The sequence below is a fragment of the Neolamprologus multifasciatus genome, chromosome 8 (genome assembly GCF_963576455.1).
Source record: "Neolamprologus multifasciatus chromosome 8, fNeoMul1.2, whole genome shotgun sequence".
NCBI lineage: Eukaryota > Metazoa > Chordata > Actinopteri > Cichliformes > Cichlidae > Neolamprologus > Neolamprologus multifasciatus.
The window spans coordinates 4,590,838-4,608,432 of record NC_140446.1 but is presented as its reverse complement, the minus strand read 5'-3'; the positions used below and the strand labels follow the sequence as shown (position 1 = coordinate 4,608,432).

The 17,595-nt window shown below is 41.8% G+C and overlaps 1 protein-coding gene and 1 long non-coding RNA gene across 5 annotated transcripts in view; one reads left to right on the top strand and one right to left on the bottom strand.

Moving 5' to 3' along the window:
* The window catches only part of acsf2 (acyl-CoA synthetase family member 2), a 56,274-nt gene that overhangs the window by 26,481 nt on the left and 12,198 nt on the right, over positions 1–17,595 (bottom strand). Inside the window, exons 1-9 of one of the 4 annotated variants that reach the window (XM_085169357.1) lie at positions 12,409–12,739; positions 11,318–12,365; positions 5,645–5,840; positions 3,453–3,581; positions 2,993–3,046; positions 2,750–2,868; positions 2,133–2,295; positions 620–715; positions 233–384 (exon numbers count right to left, since the gene is read on the bottom strand). In XM_085169357.1, the coding sequence (XP_085025483.1) occupies positions 233–384; positions 620–715; positions 2,133–2,295; positions 2,750–2,868; positions 2,993–3,046; positions 3,453–3,581; positions 5,645–5,755 (824 nt within the window). In that variant the 5' untranslated portion in view covers positions 5,756–5,840; positions 11,318–12,365; positions 12,409–12,739. Of the gene's footprint in view, positions 1–232; positions 385–619; positions 716–2,132; positions 2,296–2,749; positions 2,869–2,992; positions 3,047–3,452; positions 3,582–5,644; positions 5,841–11,317; positions 12,382–12,408; positions 12,740–12,932; positions 13,111–17,595 lie in introns of those variants that run through there. The other 3 variants (XM_085169355.1, XM_085169356.1, XM_085169354.1) reach the window with 3 other exon arrangements.
* LOC146512262 (uncharacterized) lies at positions 13,223–15,741 on the top strand. Its single transcript, XR_014875828.1, has 4 exons — positions 13,223–14,393; positions 14,493–14,555; positions 14,652–14,714; positions 14,818–15,741. It is a non-coding gene; the product is annotated as an uncharacterized LOC146512262 (long non-coding RNA).

The window sequence follows — 17,595 nt, the reverse complement described above, 5'->3', positions numbered from 1 at the left end:
AATCATCGTTAAGCAGGAAAACATGAGACGTGTGGAAACCAGTTTGTGTTGCTTTAATTTGATGGTGTCCTGGAGCCCAAAGGTACAACACTGCTCCAGATTTAAAGGCGATTATAGTCTCAGCCCTTTTGTTCAAGCGTATTAAAGATCAAATATCTTTCTGTTAACTCGCACAACAACAGGCTTAGAGGTCTCCTATTTTTTAAATCCTAGCCTGAACTTCTGACATTACCTTTCACTCTCGATAGCTGCCAAGTTTGCCTTTCCATCGTATCCCCTGGAAGGATAGACGGTGGAGATGCCGTGCATGGCCATGCAGATCCCGCCACCCACAGAGCCGAAGCAGTGGTACAGAGGCACTGGCACACAGACTCGAGTGTGAGGCTGGAAAACGAGGAAATAAAGGAGTCAAAATTAGGAAAAAAAAACAACCTTTGCAATAAAAGACTTTAAGCAAAAACACAGTAGTTTATAACATAATCAGTTCTTCGTTAGTTTGAATCCTTTCGTGGATTTTTGAAATAAAATAAAGCCCAAACTTTAACAAAGACATTAATAAAAAATCAGTAAATTATTTAAAAAGGTCTTAATGGTGTGAATTCCTGATTAATTCACTTACTCTCCAGTGGTATCCCATTCTTCTTCCAATAAAGTAGGCGTTGTTGATGATGTTGTGATGTGACAACGTGGCACCCTTTGGAGCTCCAGTTGTACCCTGGTAAAATATTATTCTCACATTACTGCACTTATAAAGCCATAAAGTAGGACTTAATCTGTTTGTGTTTGCAGACGTTTATCAGACAGCATGATACCTTATTAACAGATAACGCTGAAGAAAATAATAACACATTAAAATTATGCGATGAGTTGAGGATTGTAAGATTAGATATTCACAATTTCTGACTAGCAAAACAGAAAGAAACAGTCAAATAGATATGATTGATTTTGTCTTCATTATGGCTGCAGGTGTTTCGCTGTGTTGTTTAGCAGGTTGTTAATCTGTTTCAGCTGCTTTGGTGTTAATGAAATTACCAACATGTGCACTAGAGGCTCAACAATGAGACAAACCTGTAAAACAGGAATGGTTTTACACCTGCACGCCATGGACATTTTTTACCTCCTCATCTTTTCTAATGGTTTTCACTAGTTTTGCATTTGGCAAGGGTCGGTGTAGTTTAGATCCTCCAGGATTGCACATCAAAACATGTCAATGCAAGAAGGTTTGGTGCGTCTCCCAGCACAGTCTCAGGAGCATATGGGAGGTTCCATGAGATAGTAACACTATAAGAGCTGGACAGGGCCGTAGAAGGCCTTTAACCTCAGCAGCACCAGTATCTGCTCCTTTGTGCAAGAAGGAACAGGATGAGACCTGCCAGAGCTGCAAAATGACCTCCAGCAGGACACTGGTGTGACTGTGCATGACCAAACAATCAGAAACACGCTTCATGAGGGTGACCTGAGGACCTCTAGTGGGCCCTGTGCTCACTTCCCAGCACTGTGGAGCACAATTGACATTTTCCATAGAATACCAGAGTTAGCAGGTCCACTAATGGTTCCCTGTGCTTTTCACAGATGAGAACTGGTTCACCTTGAGCACATGTGACAGACGTGAAAGGCTCTGGAGAAGCCGTGGAGAACATTAGGCTCCTGCAACACTGTTCAGCATGACTGGTGTGGTGGTGGGTCAGTGATGGTCTGCAGAAGCATATCCATGGAGGGACTCGTCCCTGGGAGATTACAACACTACGGATTATTTGCAGCGTCCTTGTGGGTGGGATCTGGTCAACAAGAATCTCAGCTCCATTCTTCAGGAGGTTGCTTCTTGGTCAGGCACCACACACGTGAATGTTAAAGCACCAAACTTTGGACATGAAACAAAATTATTTACCACCTCTGACAAAAACAGTTTGTTCTCTGTGGATAGTTTCCCCCTTCATTACAGCTGTACAGTGTGTGAATCTTTAACTCACCAGTTTAAACTTTACTAACATTAAAAGTTTTAATGAACTTGCAGCAGATCGTTTAAGGTCTTATAACAATTATTGTTGAACTCTGAAATATCTTTTGCATGCCAAAAATAAATAAACCATCCAGCCACGGTGGGAAGAGAACAGTGACTGTGCATCGCTTACCGAAGTGAACTGGATGTTTATGGGGTCATCGAACGAGATCTTCTTTTGCAGATCCTGAAGCTGCTGCATGTGCTGACTGCCGCCGGCCTGCATCACATCCTCAAAGTGAAGCATGCCCGGCTGTCGGCTGTCCAAAACAATCACGGAGCGGAGTTCAGGGAGTCTGGTGGAAGGAAAGCAAACAATCAGAAGGTCAAGGCTGTGATGTTTAACCGCTGGAAATCTGTTGGTTGGCAAAGCTGTAAGTAAAGACTATCAGTCAGGTAAACAGACAATAGCAACGAGTTCTGAAGAAATCAGTTAACTTTAAAGGAACTGAACCAACCAAATGATTAACAGCAAGCCTTGCAATGTCCAATGTAAAGAAGCTATCAGCATATGAAGCGTGTATGTTTTTGCACTAGTTTTAATGCAAAACCTTCTGTTTTAAAAGCCTCCAACCACCACGTCTCTCCACAGTCGAATTTGAAAAGCTCGTCTTTGGTTCTTCCAAGGACACAAATCAGCCTCATGGCCAGTGTTTGCGTCACAATAATCTTTAAACCGTTAAACCTGCCGCCTTCATGCTTGGAGGGAACATCACGTTTCGACCTGTGGGGCTGACGGGTGATCTGTACCTGCTGCTCTTGATGTCTCCTGGGCTGGACGTCTCGATTTCTGGACAAATCTTCCTCAGCATGTCGCAGTAATTCAGGGTTTTAAACTGCGTAGGGCACACTACAGCTTTGCACCCAACCTGCGAGAAAAAAAAAAAAAGGAGCAGAGAAGTTAAACTTTCACGTGTCACACATATGCGTGTGTCTCTGTGTCCAAGAATTAATAAAAAGAAAACATAATCAGGCTGAAAAAAAACTGCTCACCTTCTGCAAGGCAAGCTCCACCTCCTGCACCTGGTATGCTGGGTTCACAGCCACCTGTGGAAGGTAAACATTAGGAAGGAGACGAAACTAGAGCTTTCAAGAAACTAAGTTTCATCTTTATCATCTTCAGTAGGCATCTCTGTGAAGCATGGCAGACAGAAAGCATTGATCTGCAGTCCAGTGTCCTCGTCAATAACTTCCTGAGGGTCAGGCTGGCCGACCACGCCACCTCTTGGCGTCTGGCTCACACAGCGGGACTTTTGCAGAGCTGGATATCCATCTAGTTTCCTGCTTATCGGGGTCCACAACTTAGACCCACTGAACAGGATTTCCTTAACACATAAGTGACATTTGTGAGGTATCTGAAGGCATCTACACGACTTTAGCCAGTCACCTGCCCCCTACTTAGTTTTCACCCTTACCAAATCTCAATACTGCAACATGCCCAGCTTTAACTCACCAGTATAATCCCAGCTTTGGCTGTTGCAAACTGGAACAGGACCCACTCATAAGTGTTTGGTCCCCACATGCCGAGCCGGTCTCCTTTCTTCATTCCGAGCGCCAGCAGCCCGGCTGCAGCCTGGTCCACCTGCAGAGACACAAACAACTCTGTGCAGTGAGCCCATCAAACATCCAGGGGATGCTGCAGGTCCAAAGATTACTGTGCTTTACATTACGCCAGCAACAGAGCAGTCTGCCATGTTTCACACACGTCACAATGAAAAGCTACAGAGAAAGCATCGATAGTGTTAGCAAAGCAACATTTCCATGTGACAACTACAGTTTTCTTCCCTTTCAAATAAAGAAAACAGCTGTTTAAAGTAATTTATGGAAAGTCAGGTTTTGAGGACGCTGTAGGCAGCTCAGCTCTGAAATAGGATATGTCCTCATTTCCTCTAATAGCAGCAGCAGACTCAGCACGACTGAAAGAGACACAGCCAACTCCTGATTGGCTGAAACATACAGGAACTACCCTCACTTTTCATACATTAAAGAGTGTTTTTCTTTTTTAAATGGATAATGTTCCTCATGAGTCATTTAAGATCCTGTCACGAGGATATTAACTTAACAAAACCGTTTTCTAGCTTTGCTATAAAGCACTCAGGCAGAGCCAGGCATAGGAAGATATCAGAAACTCAAACACATTCTCTCTTATGTTATGAAGGGAGAGCGTTGGAGAGCTGCCAAGTAGAGCAGAGGTATCGCCAAAAGGCATACTGGGATTGTACTGTGTGCCAAGTTAATGCAAACAGTCTGTGGTGCTGCTGACTTTGACAAGTTACTTTTAGACTTGCATGTTTACACTAAACATGATGAACATGTGAGGGCATCAGTGGCAGAGGTGCTTTTCAGGCAGGAGTCAAAGTTTGCTGTGAAGTGTCAGTTTAAAGCTCCTGTTATGTCTTATGTAGCTAGTGATGACTCAGCAATCAAATGTGCCTGTTTAAATTTCCCCTTGTGGGGAATTAAAGGATTATTCTATTCTAAATCTAAAGATGTAGTCTGTAAAAGAAGAAAAAAATCAAAGAGCAAATATGCAGATTTTCTAAACAAGAAAATGAATCTCTGCATTAACCATATGTGCCCCTTGCTCCAGCACATTTCACAGAATCCACTTGAGACCTGATTTGATGGTCACCTCGATCATGTGGATGAACAGTAAACCTCACAACACCATGAAAATCTTCATGAGGTCACGAGGGACCTTTTAGATCGATGTGATCAAGGGTCCAGATTTGGTTTTAGAAGAAAAGAGCTATGGTCCCATTTAACAACTAGTACATGCTCGGGCAACAGTACTGTTTGAACTCTTATTTCTCTCCTCGTGACCTGAGGGAAGAGTGAACAGATCACGAGGGGGTCCGGTTCTTCTGGATAGCTTTCAGTAAATTCCCCAATTTATCAATGCAATGGATTTCTGTTTTCTTCTTTGCAACAATGTTTCAAATATTCTGGTCGACTACTTTGACTCATTAAAAAAATGATATTGTCAAGGTGTTGTGGTTTTCCATAGTAAAGGCCATTTTAGTAAACAACACATGCAATGATAGTCTATAAAAGGCAGAAAGGGGCTGTTCTAGTTCAGCGGTCTCCAACCCCCGGGCCTCGAACCGGTACCGGTCCGTGAGTCGTTTGGTACCGGGCCGCAAGAGTTGAGGCTCAGGTGTGAAATATATGGTTTTCAGGGTTTTTATCGGTTTTCCGCATTATTTTGTTATCGTTTTTATCGTTTACTCGGTTTTCCTGGGTCTTTTCACGTGTGTTATGAATAAATTTTCTTTTTTTCAGTACCGGTACTAGTTTTATTTTGTTGTATTTATCCGCGACACCTTAAAGACCGGTCCATGAAATATTGTCGGGAATAAACCGGTCCGTGGTGCAAAAAAGGTTGGAGACCGCTGTTCTAGTTCATTAAATAAGAAAAACAATTTAACAGGAAATGACATCTCGAGTTTCCGGGTAGAACAGGGATGTCTGTCACCTGACTGGCCCAGATAGTAGTCAGAGGTTTTTTTTAATAATTGAAAATTAAATAATTAAGCAGCTGATTACTATTCCATCAACCTTGAGCTCAAACTGGTCTTTATGCGAGCCATCATCTAAAATAAGTTCGACACACTTGCTCTACGTGCTTTAAAGTAAAAGACTCACATCTTGTTGGAACTGTGCGAAGGTCTTGCGGACTCCATCTTGTAGGAAAGCCAGGGCCTCTCTGTCGGGCCAGCGCTCCACCGACCTCTGCAGGCTCTCTGCTACCGTCATGTGGAGCAGCGAAGTGGAAGACGTGCCGTGGACGTAGCTGGTGGTGAGAGTCGGGATGATGGGCGGACCGTCCACATGGAGGCCGCTGTGAAGCAAAGAGTAAGATTTTCAGACACTGGAAGCTTTGCGAGAAAATTTAGAGGACATGATAAGATGGGGCCTGATCATTCGAAACCTTGTATGTGAGCAGCAGGATTTGAATTCAATTATGGATTTAACAGGGAGCCAATGAAGAGAAGCCAGTATAGAATTTCTGGTCCCGGTCAATACTCTTACTGCAGCATTTTGGATCAACTGATGGCTTCCATTGAGGACATACCCTGGTCAAAAATGACTCCAAGGTTCCTCAGTGTTACTGCAGGCCTAAGCAACACCATCCAGAGTAAACATCTGGTTCGATACCATATTTCTAAGATTTTTTAGAGCCAAGAACAATAACCTCAGTTTTATCTGAATTTGGAAGCAGAAAGTTAAAGACAAAGACCTGGATGACCTCTAAGACTAATTGGTCTCCATCATCAGATTTATTATTTCTTCTTCTGGATTTTTCCTTTATTATTATCTACATGCATTAATAAAAACCAAAAGCCAACTGACCCATGAAATGAGTTAGACATTTAATCTTCTTAGTTCTCATCTGACATTATTAGCTCGGACGCTTCGAAACACTTGAAACCTACAACTAAGGATAAGCTTTATTTGTCAGGTGCCTGCAGCTGAAATGACAGACCTAGTCAACCATACAGACAATACATACAATATAAAAACTTACATTGGGGAGACAGGTCAGGCTAGGCAGCAAAAAAAAAAAAAAAGAAAAAAAAAAGGGATAGACAGTAAAATATGTAACATAGGGACAAACTACAGCAGGAAGTTCACGAGTCTGTGTACAGCTTTTAGTCTGGAACAAGCAGAAACCTGCAGGGCTGAAAAATGAAACCAATGCTGAAATACTTGAAGCCGCAACTCCTCTAGTCCCAACAGAGACCCAGTGTTAAAATGTACAACTTTACAGCAGAAATACACGTTTTGTGCTGAGTAATTGCATTTGAGAGCATGAGGGTGGGAATGGCTATTTGTATCTGTGCGTGCACCTGTTTGTTTGTGTCTATATGTCAGGTCGGGTATCAGACGCCACCTCTCTAGGGACATCTCAGGCCCTCCAAGGTATGGAGGCCCATTTACGGGTGAAGTAAATCCGTTGGACATCTTTCTTTGCCTTTAGACAATAATTCTGATGACAAAAGAACCAAACGGAACAGAAAAAAAGAAAGAAAGAAAAAAAAGAAACACGTTTTAAGCACACAACAGGTTTAAAGAGATGTCACTGAGCTCGACTTCATGACCATGTATGAGCCGATGGTCCCTTTTGAGTATTTAAATGACAAAGAATAAGATTTCTTGTGCCACACCAAGTGTCCAAGAAGTTTTTGCTGTGTTGAGTGAAATTCTGGTCAGTTATTCATCTGTTGCTTGCCACTGGTTAGCAGATCTCTCCTTATTACCATCTGCTTATTACCATCTTTACCAGAGTCACAAAATGAGTTCAGTCAGTGATCTGAAAACTAAGTAACAGTTTATGTGTCTCACCAGTCCCCACAGAGCCCTGCATGCTGATTACATGTTAGTTAACCTCGGGGGTTGTTAAATCCCAGTTCAACCAATTAAAAATTAAAAAACAAAAACAAAAACAAAAGTGTACAGAGACAGAGAAGGGGACAAAAACTAAAAAGACTAAAGGTCAACAAACAAATCCACACTGGTCTGGGGCCCAGAGCTCCAGTATTCTCCCCCCAAAAAACAAACACTTTTAGGAATAAACACAAGACTGAAATCAAACATGCAAAGTAATTCATTGCCTGATTTTATACAAATAAAGGTGCATGTAGCAGCCCTTGGCATCAAGAACGACAGAAGAGTCTCTAACGGGTGCAGCCATTTATTTCCTCACCACATACGACTCATTCTCTGGACATTGAGCACCGTGAAAATTATAAAATAAGAAAAAATTGATAACCGTACAGTCCTTTTGAACTATAACAATGAGCAATAACAACAATGAGCTTAAGTTAATTCAGGTAAGTTCAAACAAGTAATCCTGAGATATACAGTCACTATGGAAGAAATATAGTATCATCAGAATTCAAGTATTTTTAGACATTGAATTTATAACACTGAATTTTTATCCTCCAAAATTCACCTGCAAAAATTCACCTGCAAAAAATTCACCTGCAAAAGTGATGAACTTTTGACCCAAGCCAGAGCAATCAGCACTAGATCGAGTCGAGCGGCTCTCAGCCAATTAAATTACGCTGTTTGATCACATGACACCGTTAGCCAGCAGTGTGTCTCCTAAAAGAGAGCTGTTTAAAGGTGAGTGATTAAGTTTTTCTCCTAAATAGAGATCATTACAGAACGCCTAGTCCTACTTAAAATCCCATTTATTTTTATTTTATTTTATCATCTACTCGAACTAAGGAAAACGTTTGACTAACTCAAAGACAATTTCCACGCTTCCCCTGCCTGTCTGCAGAGGCAGTTTTGAATTTAGGAGCAGCAAGATGGAAGCGGCAAACCCTGGCGGTCCTCCGGTAAGTATATTGTTTTTTTTATCTTCAAGTTTGTCTTTTGAAACGTTAATTTTATTTCAATCCGTTGCTCACGTATAAAGTACACAGACGGGGTCTTTGCTCAACTCGTCTGAGGCGTGTCTCACTAAGCGCTACATGCTAGCTTCCTGCTAACCGAGCTACCCTTTACATGCTGTGCTTTAGAAAATAGGATACTCGTTAAAAAAATACTCCGCAGATATTGATAGATAGACGAACACTGCAGATATAATGTTGGAAACGAGAACGGCCATAGAGTGAATGGCTGCCATGGTTGCAGAACGGCCTGATTTAATGACAAGAATGGGGAAGAGTGAGGTGAAGTGAACCAAAGCCACAAAACACGGTCAGACAAGGCGGCAAAAGGGCAGTGATCTGTCCGTCAGTATGAAGTTGGTGTGTGCTTTGGTGAACAAAAACTCGATGGCAGCCATTCACTCTATGGCCGTTCTCGTTTCCAACATTATATCTGCAGTGTTCGTCTATCTATCAATATCTGCAGAGTATTTTTTTTTAACGAGTATCCTATTTTCTAAAGCACAGCATGTAAAGGTTAGCTCGGTTAGCAGGAAGCTAGCATGTAGCGCTTAGTGAGACACGCCTCAGACGAGTTGAGCAAAGACCCCGTCTGTGTACTTTATACGTGAGCAACGGATTGAAATAAAATTAACGTTTCAAAAGACAAACTTGAAGATAAAAAAAACAATATACTTACCGGAGGACCGCCAGGGTTTGCCGCTTCCATCTTGCTGCTCCTAAATTCAAAACTGCCTCTGCAGACCAGTGTTGCCAACTCCTCAGTAAGGAAAATCGCTATTGGCTGTCCTAAAAGTCGCTAGAAGTCGCTAAATCACCTAATTTGCATAATTGGTCATGCTAATGTAATTGTAATCTATGTTGTTGGAGAGAGAAATAACATCGTGAAAGACACATAAAGTGAGTAAAAAACGTCCTAAATGCATTTAGAATTTATTTAGAACTACAAATTAAATTTATTTTAGCAATTATTGTTTTTTTTAATGTCACAATTCCAACCCTGCTCCTTTACCCGGGCTTGGACCGGCAAAAGTGACCCGAAATAGGCACTCTGGTGGAGTTACTTTGTATGTGTGTTTATAAGTAGTTTTAAACCTTGTGATCCACAAAACAGCATGAGAGTAAAAGAATAAAAGAAGAACTGACTGCGTTACAGCACCCGCTGCTTCTTGAGAGTAAAAGCCATATGCGCTTTCACGTCTTTTTATTTAGCGACTTTTTGTAGAAAAAAAGTCGCTAGGGGGTCTGAAAACTTGCTAAATATAGCGACAAAGTCGCTAAGTTGGCAACATTGCTGCAGACAGGCAGGGGAGGCGTGGAAATTGTCTTTGAGTTAGTCAAACGTTTTCCTTAGTTCGAGTAGATGATAAAATAAAATAAAAATGAATGGGATTTTAAGTAGGACTAGGCGTTCTGTAATGATCTCTATTTAGGAGAAAAACTTAATCACTCACCTTTAAACAGCTCTCTTTTAGGAGACACACTGCTGGCTAACAGTGTCATGTGATCAAACAGCGTAATTTAATTGGCTGAGAGCCGCTCGACTCGATCTAGTGCTTATTGACTATGTGCACGTTAGCATATGCTACTTCCAGTGCGGAAACTCCTGTGGGGAGCTTTGTTTCCGGTGTCCTATTCGCGCCCTGTTTACGGTCCAAAACAAGTTAAGCAAATAAATAAATAAAGCGGCGATTTACATTTCTATAGATGTCTCGGGCATTTACCCAATATATCTGTAAATGATGTTCATCGACTTGTCGATATTTTCCCCCCACGCCTCAGGGGAAAAGAGAAAATGGATTCAAATGTTATATTTCTCAGCTGTCCCTCGTTTATGCGGGTGTTATGTTCTAAAAATAACCAGTGATAGGTGAAATCAAGTAGCCAATTTTATTTTTTGACGGTGCAAAACGTTTCGTGTACATCGTGGACATACAGTACTGCACTTCAGAGTCACACTGCTAGCGATAGATGCAGCGATTCTGTACTGTACAGGAGAGACGGAGGAGATCGTCTGCAGCGATCAGGACGCAGGACGTAAAAAAGCATGCAAACTTGCACTAAAAAATCTGCGAAACAGCGAGGTGAAAGGTGAACCGCGTTATAGCGAGGGACCGCTGTAATTTTGAGGGTAAGTCACAACATACCCTTCGTAAATACTAATGTATAGAAACCGTTACCAGCAATCATTAATTTTTTGTTGTGGCTTTTTTCACGGTTTGTTAACATGCTGTGTAGGTGTGTACTTGACTAGCTGATATCGACATAACGGGGAAAACATCTGGTTTGACTATTGTTCACCTGTAGTTTGAATGCTGAACATTTGCCTGTTTAAATCATAAGACCAGTCACTATACAGAGATGTGCTTCTGAATGTGGACGATGTGTCTTCTGCATGGGGTGATGCAGTTCTGCTTGTGTTTAATGATGTAAACAACTGATCGATCTAAACTCTTTAAACGTCAAAATTGATCATTAGATTTTTATGACACAACAGTGGTGAGTGTTCCCACCTTCTCCTCTTTGTAACTTAACGCGATCGTTCCGTTTTCGAGTTTTGGACATCAATTTTGGAGTATATCTTCGCAGTAGCGATTGACCGCAAAGTAAAGCTACCGGAAATGTACAACCCCACATCCGGTCTCAAACCAGGAAGTTAGCATTTTCTCGTGCACAGGGTCAATTGCTCTGGCTTGGGTCAAAAGTTCATCACTTTTGCAGGTGAACTTTTTGCAGGTGAATTTTTTGCAGGTGAATCTTGGAGGATAAAAATTCAGTGTTATAAATTCAATGTCTAAAAATACTTGAATTCTGATGATACTATATTTCTTCCATAAGTCACAGATTAAATAAAACAAAAGGGGTTACACAGTTCGGTTAAATAAAATATAACAACAGATCACCTCTCATCACATACCTCAGTCCGCTTGCCAAGGGTGCGAACTCCGGTAAACACTTAAACACTTCGGCCCGTTTCTCATGGGGTGCTGCTAGCTTGCATGACCCACATGTCTAAGCTAAAAAATAGCACATGGATGTAAGTAACGTAAGTAAAGAATAAAAGGTTTTCAGATAGCTCACAATACAAACGCAGCAACATACCTTAGATTAGAAACACACTTATCATACTTATCAAAGTATTATCGTAACTTAAATGGACTTTGTACAACTTATTCCTGTCGCGACAGACCGCTCCATACACGTTACGGGGCATGCCTCTGAGCACATCTGTCCTAGTGCGACTGCGCATATAGTTCCGACAACCCCGGCAAGGATGACTTATGGTACAGATAATCGGTTCATTAAAGTGCATGTTCTTTGTGAAACTATTAATAATCGACCGAGGAACCACAGCAGGATTTATAACTCTTGTAAAATGTGTGTAAAAAAACAAACTGCCTGAAATCTTACAGCCGTGTTTTAAACGCCTCAACAACATGAACCTTCATCTTTTCTGTTTCTGATTTACTGGCACTAGATTACTGCAAACTAGCTGACACACAGAGAACTTTTCGGGGGCCTCACATCCTGGAGAGCTCCAGAGCAGCTGTTTTTGTCAGCTTTAGGAAACTTGAGAGATTTTCCCCCTCTTTTGTACCGATTTGATTCAGACTGTAGATCAGGGGTGGGGGAACTCCAGGCCTCAAAGGCCGGTGTCCTGCAGGTTTTAGATGTGTCCTTTATCCAACACAGCTGATTTAAATGGCTAAATGACTTCCTTAACATGTCTTGAAGTTCTCCAGAGGCCTGGTAATGAATGAATCATTGGATTCCCCATCCCTGCTCTAGACCTTTGTCCTCCCTGGCTGCCTTTGCACACTGTGTTTGCTTATAAGTGCTTAAATGAAGGCACGATACCAAAAGACAAAATTTACTGGCAAGCAGAGATGGAACAAGCTCAGGCAGAAGAATTAAAACCAAACTAAATGAGTGCCAAAGCATGCGGTTAGTGTGGCGAGTTTTTACTGACAGAGTGACGGGATCAACCGGTCTGAAGCATCATAAGACGATAAGATGGGAATTTTGTTTTGCTCCCCCCTTATATCTATATATTGTATTTCTCACTTCTGGTTTATGTTAAATATTAAACAATTTCACATGAAAATCTTATTTGTTAAACAATTTGAAGAGTTCGGAGGGAAAGGGCAAAACTGGTGAAAGACTGACTGAAATGTGGCCTCAAATAACAAAGCTGGATGTGTCACAACCCAAAAAGTTAGAGATCTGATAGTTTTACATCATGTTTTTCATGGATTTAATCAATTCTGGATGTAACATAACAGCTAACTGTACAAGTTAAGCAGAGCCGGACAGTACAAGGTACATCCTTTTAACTTTTATCTGTTACACAATATACACAATTATAAGAGTATTTGTTGTACAGTGTCCTTGGGTGCTCTGAAAGGCGCTATTTTTAACTAAAATGTATTATTATTATTATTATTATTATAATCACAACAACGCAGGTTTGGTTTTGTTTTATTTAAAAACTGCCTTTGACTTGATTTTTATGAATCTACTGCATTACATACTTTCTGACTGCATGCAGAGATGAGGTGCAGGAAGGTTCAGGGCTGCTGAGCATGGGTGAAAATTCCAAAAAGAGGAAGAAATACTAAACACCATCAGGTTTCCACGGGCTGGAGGTTCCCAGGTGGTCTGCCTGATCCTCCTCCTTAGCCAATGAAGGCTAGAGGACTTCCAAAACTGTGGGAGCACATGAGTAGTAATACACCTGCACTTTTTTTGCCCCCCCCCCCCCCCCACCACCCCCCCCCCCGCCCCCTCACCCCCCTCACCCCCTCACCCCACCCCACACCTCCCACCCCACACCTCCCAGACATTGAGGAAACAGGACCTCCAGACTAGGTGTCTTTTGTCTCTTCGAGAACTCTGGGAAGTAGCTTGGGGAGTGTGAACCTTAAGGTGTGAAGCAGTTGTGTACTGAGGCTAGACTAATTTTATAAATCTGACAATATCTCAGCTTGCTGCGATGCATGCAATTTATTTTGAAAACGGCACAAGTGGGAATTTTCTTCCGAATGGGTAATGTCGGCATGTTCACAAGCGTTTTATTTAATTTAACTAGTTTTCTTTCCAGGGTTGATGCGATCATTTTATTTAAAAATCGGGATTTCGCAATGTTGAACTAAGGCAAACCTGTCTAGACAAATGGTAGGGGGGTGGGGTGTAGTAAGGTTGATGGTGGGAAACAGGACCTCCAGACTAGGTGTCTTTTGTCTCTTCGAGAACTCTGGGAAGTAGCTTGGGGAGTGTGAACCTTAAGGTGTGAAGCAGTTGTGTACTGAGGCTAGACTAATTTTATAAACCTGACAATATCTCAGCTTGCTGCGATACATGCAATTTATTTTGAAAACGGCACAAGTGGGAATTTCTTCCGAATGGGTAATGTCGGCATGTTCACAAGCGTTTTATTTAATTTAACTAGTTTTCTTTCCAGGGTTGATGCGATCATTTTATTTAAAAATCGGGATTTCGCAATGTTGAACTAAGGCAAACCTGTCTAGACAAATGGTAGGGGGGAGGGTGGGGTGTAGTAAGGTTGATGGTGGGAAACAGGACCTCCAGACTAGGTGTCTTTTGTCTCTTCGAGAACTCTGGGAAGTAGCATGGGAGTGTGAGCCTTAAGGTGTGAAGCAGTTGTGTACTGGCATTGTTCCTGGAGAAGGTATTTAACCGAGACCTATGCGAAGCTCAGGGTGAACTCAGCATTCGTCGCGACAACATCACTTTCTTTGAGACCATCAAAACTATCATCGTTCTTTATAACATGGACATCTTAAGCGGTAAGTAAAACAAAACCTATTATTGTATTTTTAAAAGTGTTATGTTAACATATTATAGGATATTCAAACTATCTTTTTTCCTAAAACAAAAGCTTAATTTTCAGGAGTTCGGGAGAACGGCACAGCACCCTTTTCTTTAGAAACGGGGGATTTTAAAGATGGAACAACATCTCTAACAGGCACAAGGTGTGTACAGAATTACGCGATTTTTAATCGTATGTATGTTTTAAGCTTGCGATTGTTTTAAATTATATAATAACAGAGTTTTTCTTTGATTTGTTCCAGGGTTAACAAACTGAGCAGGAAAACATTCAGACACCGCGACCACAGAGCCCATCCTTACAAAAGGTATGTATACAACGGGGTGTATAATTGTGTATTTAAAAACAGCAAATGGGTTTAAACAATTCCAATGTTCTAAAACCGACCGTTTTACACATACAGAGCCACGCCAGAGAACCTTATGTGCGGAGAACCAGGGCCGTCAGGAATAACGCACACTACAAGGTATATATATAAATTAGATAAAAAGAGATAGAGAGGGAGACACGCTTATTCTGTTTGAAATGGGTGCTTGTATAAATGTTTTAACACATATCTATCTTCACAGACTGCAGCACAGTACCCCTCCACATAATGATCAGGACACCGTACTCCAGACGTTTTTGGAATGTTTAAGCAGTATCGACCTCCCAGAACAACAAAAACCTGGAGCTTTGTGCAACAGTGGAGAATCAGAAGCGATCTTCATCAGCGGTCCTGCAACACCCCCGAGTGAGTGCTTGCCTCGTGATTTCTCTGATGTTTTTGAATACAGTATATCAGATTTCGATCTTGTTCATATACCCACCCCACCAGAATGTGTCAGAAATAGCATTGATTCACACGTAGATTTTGAAGACGACGGTATAACAGACTCTCAAATATCAGCGGCGTATGATGCTTACATGAAGGTTTCAGACGCTCAACCTGTTGAACAGAGTCATATAGCTTCATTAGTTGATAAATTATGTTTGATTGAAGCTAGACTCAATCAATACCACCAAGAAGCACAGATACAAAACCAACAGTTTATCAAATTCATAAAAAAAGTGTGTAGTACATTAGACATCATCTGCAGCAAAATTTCAAGTCCCTGACTTTTAAAATCCAGACCATGGACCCTCCAAATAAATTATTTAAACATAATAACGGAACCTCCAGTCCTGTTAGATGTTTTGACTTAGAGGCTTTTATGCAGTGGGCTGAAGAAACAGATAACAAATTAGACAATATTATAGCTAGACTTAATAGTGTGCCTGCATCAGCCTCATCTGATACACATCCTCGTCAGACTGTTCCTACGCCTGCTATTGCTGATGGGTCTATTGTTGTTGTTAATAATAGTGGTAGTACATCAGGTGATGCTCGGACCACTGTTGTTACTGATGCTAACCGTATTGCTGCTGCTGCTGCTGCTGTTATTGAGTCTGTTACCGCTTCTACTAGTACTACAGACGCACATGCGTGTCCGGGCACCGCTGCAACACCACACACCCCCCTCAGTCATTGTAAATTTCTCACAAAGTGATACTATCGTGATTGAGCCCGTTGTGCAATCTGGATCTGGCAGGCGCTCCCAGCCACACATTAGAGAGATACCTAATTTTAATGCTCGCGAATTGCGTGAGCGCCTTGATTTTAGGGGTATAAGTCTTGATCATCCAGAACAAGTACCTGCGCGAGTGCGCGAGTGCTTAGCCAATGTGGTAGACCGAGCTGTGGCTGGATCTCAACAGGGCAGCGTTCTAAACGTAGTCCTGCGTGGCCCCTCGCTGGCTTCAGATGTTCAGGTTGTTTTAAACGCTGATGATCGGTATGATCCGGAGCTGTTTCTCGATCGAATTGCACAAGTTATGCAGAGTAATGATGAATCTATCGGTGATGATGAATTAGAGTTTATTGTCACGGTAGCTCAGAACAGTAGTGGTGGGGCTCGCTTAAGACTGGCACAAATCCCTTATGATGAGATTCTCTCAAAGAAAGGCAGACATTTATACACACCAAACAACACACACAACAATTTGTGCTTCTCCCTATGTATAGCACATTCATTAAACTCATCAGCCTCTGAGCTAGAAAAACTCGCTACAGCTAAACGGATGCATGCTGAAGTAGGTCTATGCGACAAGCAGCAAGTATCATTCACAGATGTCAGTAAATTTGAGAAGCACTTCAACATTAAGATTGTAATCTATTACCACACAGAAGGGCGTAAACGCCTGGAATGTTTTTTCACACATGAAGAGCCAAACACAAACACGTTGATGATGTATCTCCATAATCAACATTACCACATGATTTTAAACCCAACCGCTTTTCTTGGTGCATCCTATGTGTGTAATTTCTGTTACAGTACATATAATTCACCATTACATCATTCCTGTAAACATAGATGTAACACATGTTATACACTCTGTCAACACCACAGGGGTCCCACAGTGAAATGCAGCGACTGTAACCGCATCTGCAAATCACAACACTGTTACCAGCAACACAAATTACCAGAATTAAAACACAACATGATCCCCTGTGATAATATGAAACATTGCATGCACTGTGGCACCACATATAAAGAATCCAAGAAATCGCCACACAGATGTGCCCAGCCTAGATGCGAGCACTGCCGCGAGCCTAAATTAACCGGAGACTCCGACCATCAGTGTTTCATACAGCCTGTTGAAAAACAGAAGCCTACCGATAAATACATTTATATGATTTCGAGACTAGGTACCACAACGGTAAACACGAGGCTAACTTTGTGTGTGCGTCTGATCTGAAGGGCAATAAGTTCACATTTAACACATTAAAGTGTGTGGAGGCGTTTGTGCAACATTACAGACGCCCAAGGTTTCGTGGGTACACTTTCATAGCACATAATGCATCTGGCTTTGACAACTACATACTCCTCGAGTACTTTGTCAGACAGTGCATAACACCTAGTGTCATAATGAGCGGCAGCCGTGTGATTTTGATGTATGACAGGGACTATGACCAGCGATGGATTGATTCGTTCAGCTTTTTGCCCATGGGCCTTGCCAAAATACCCTCTGCTTTAGGTTTTCAAGATCTGCAGAAGGGCCATTTCCCACACAGGTTTAATACGAGGGATAATGAGCATTATGTGGGCCCGTACCCAGACCCCTCCTTCTACGGCTATGAGTACATGTCTGAAAGCGATAAGGTGCGATTCATGGAATGGTACCAGGTTGCCTCACAGAATCCCTTTGATTTTCAGGCTGAACTCAGGCGTTACTGTGTTAACGATGTTGATGTCCTGCGTAAAGCATGCAGCATTTATCGTGACACGTTACTGGGTTGTACACAAGTTGATCCATTCATGTATACC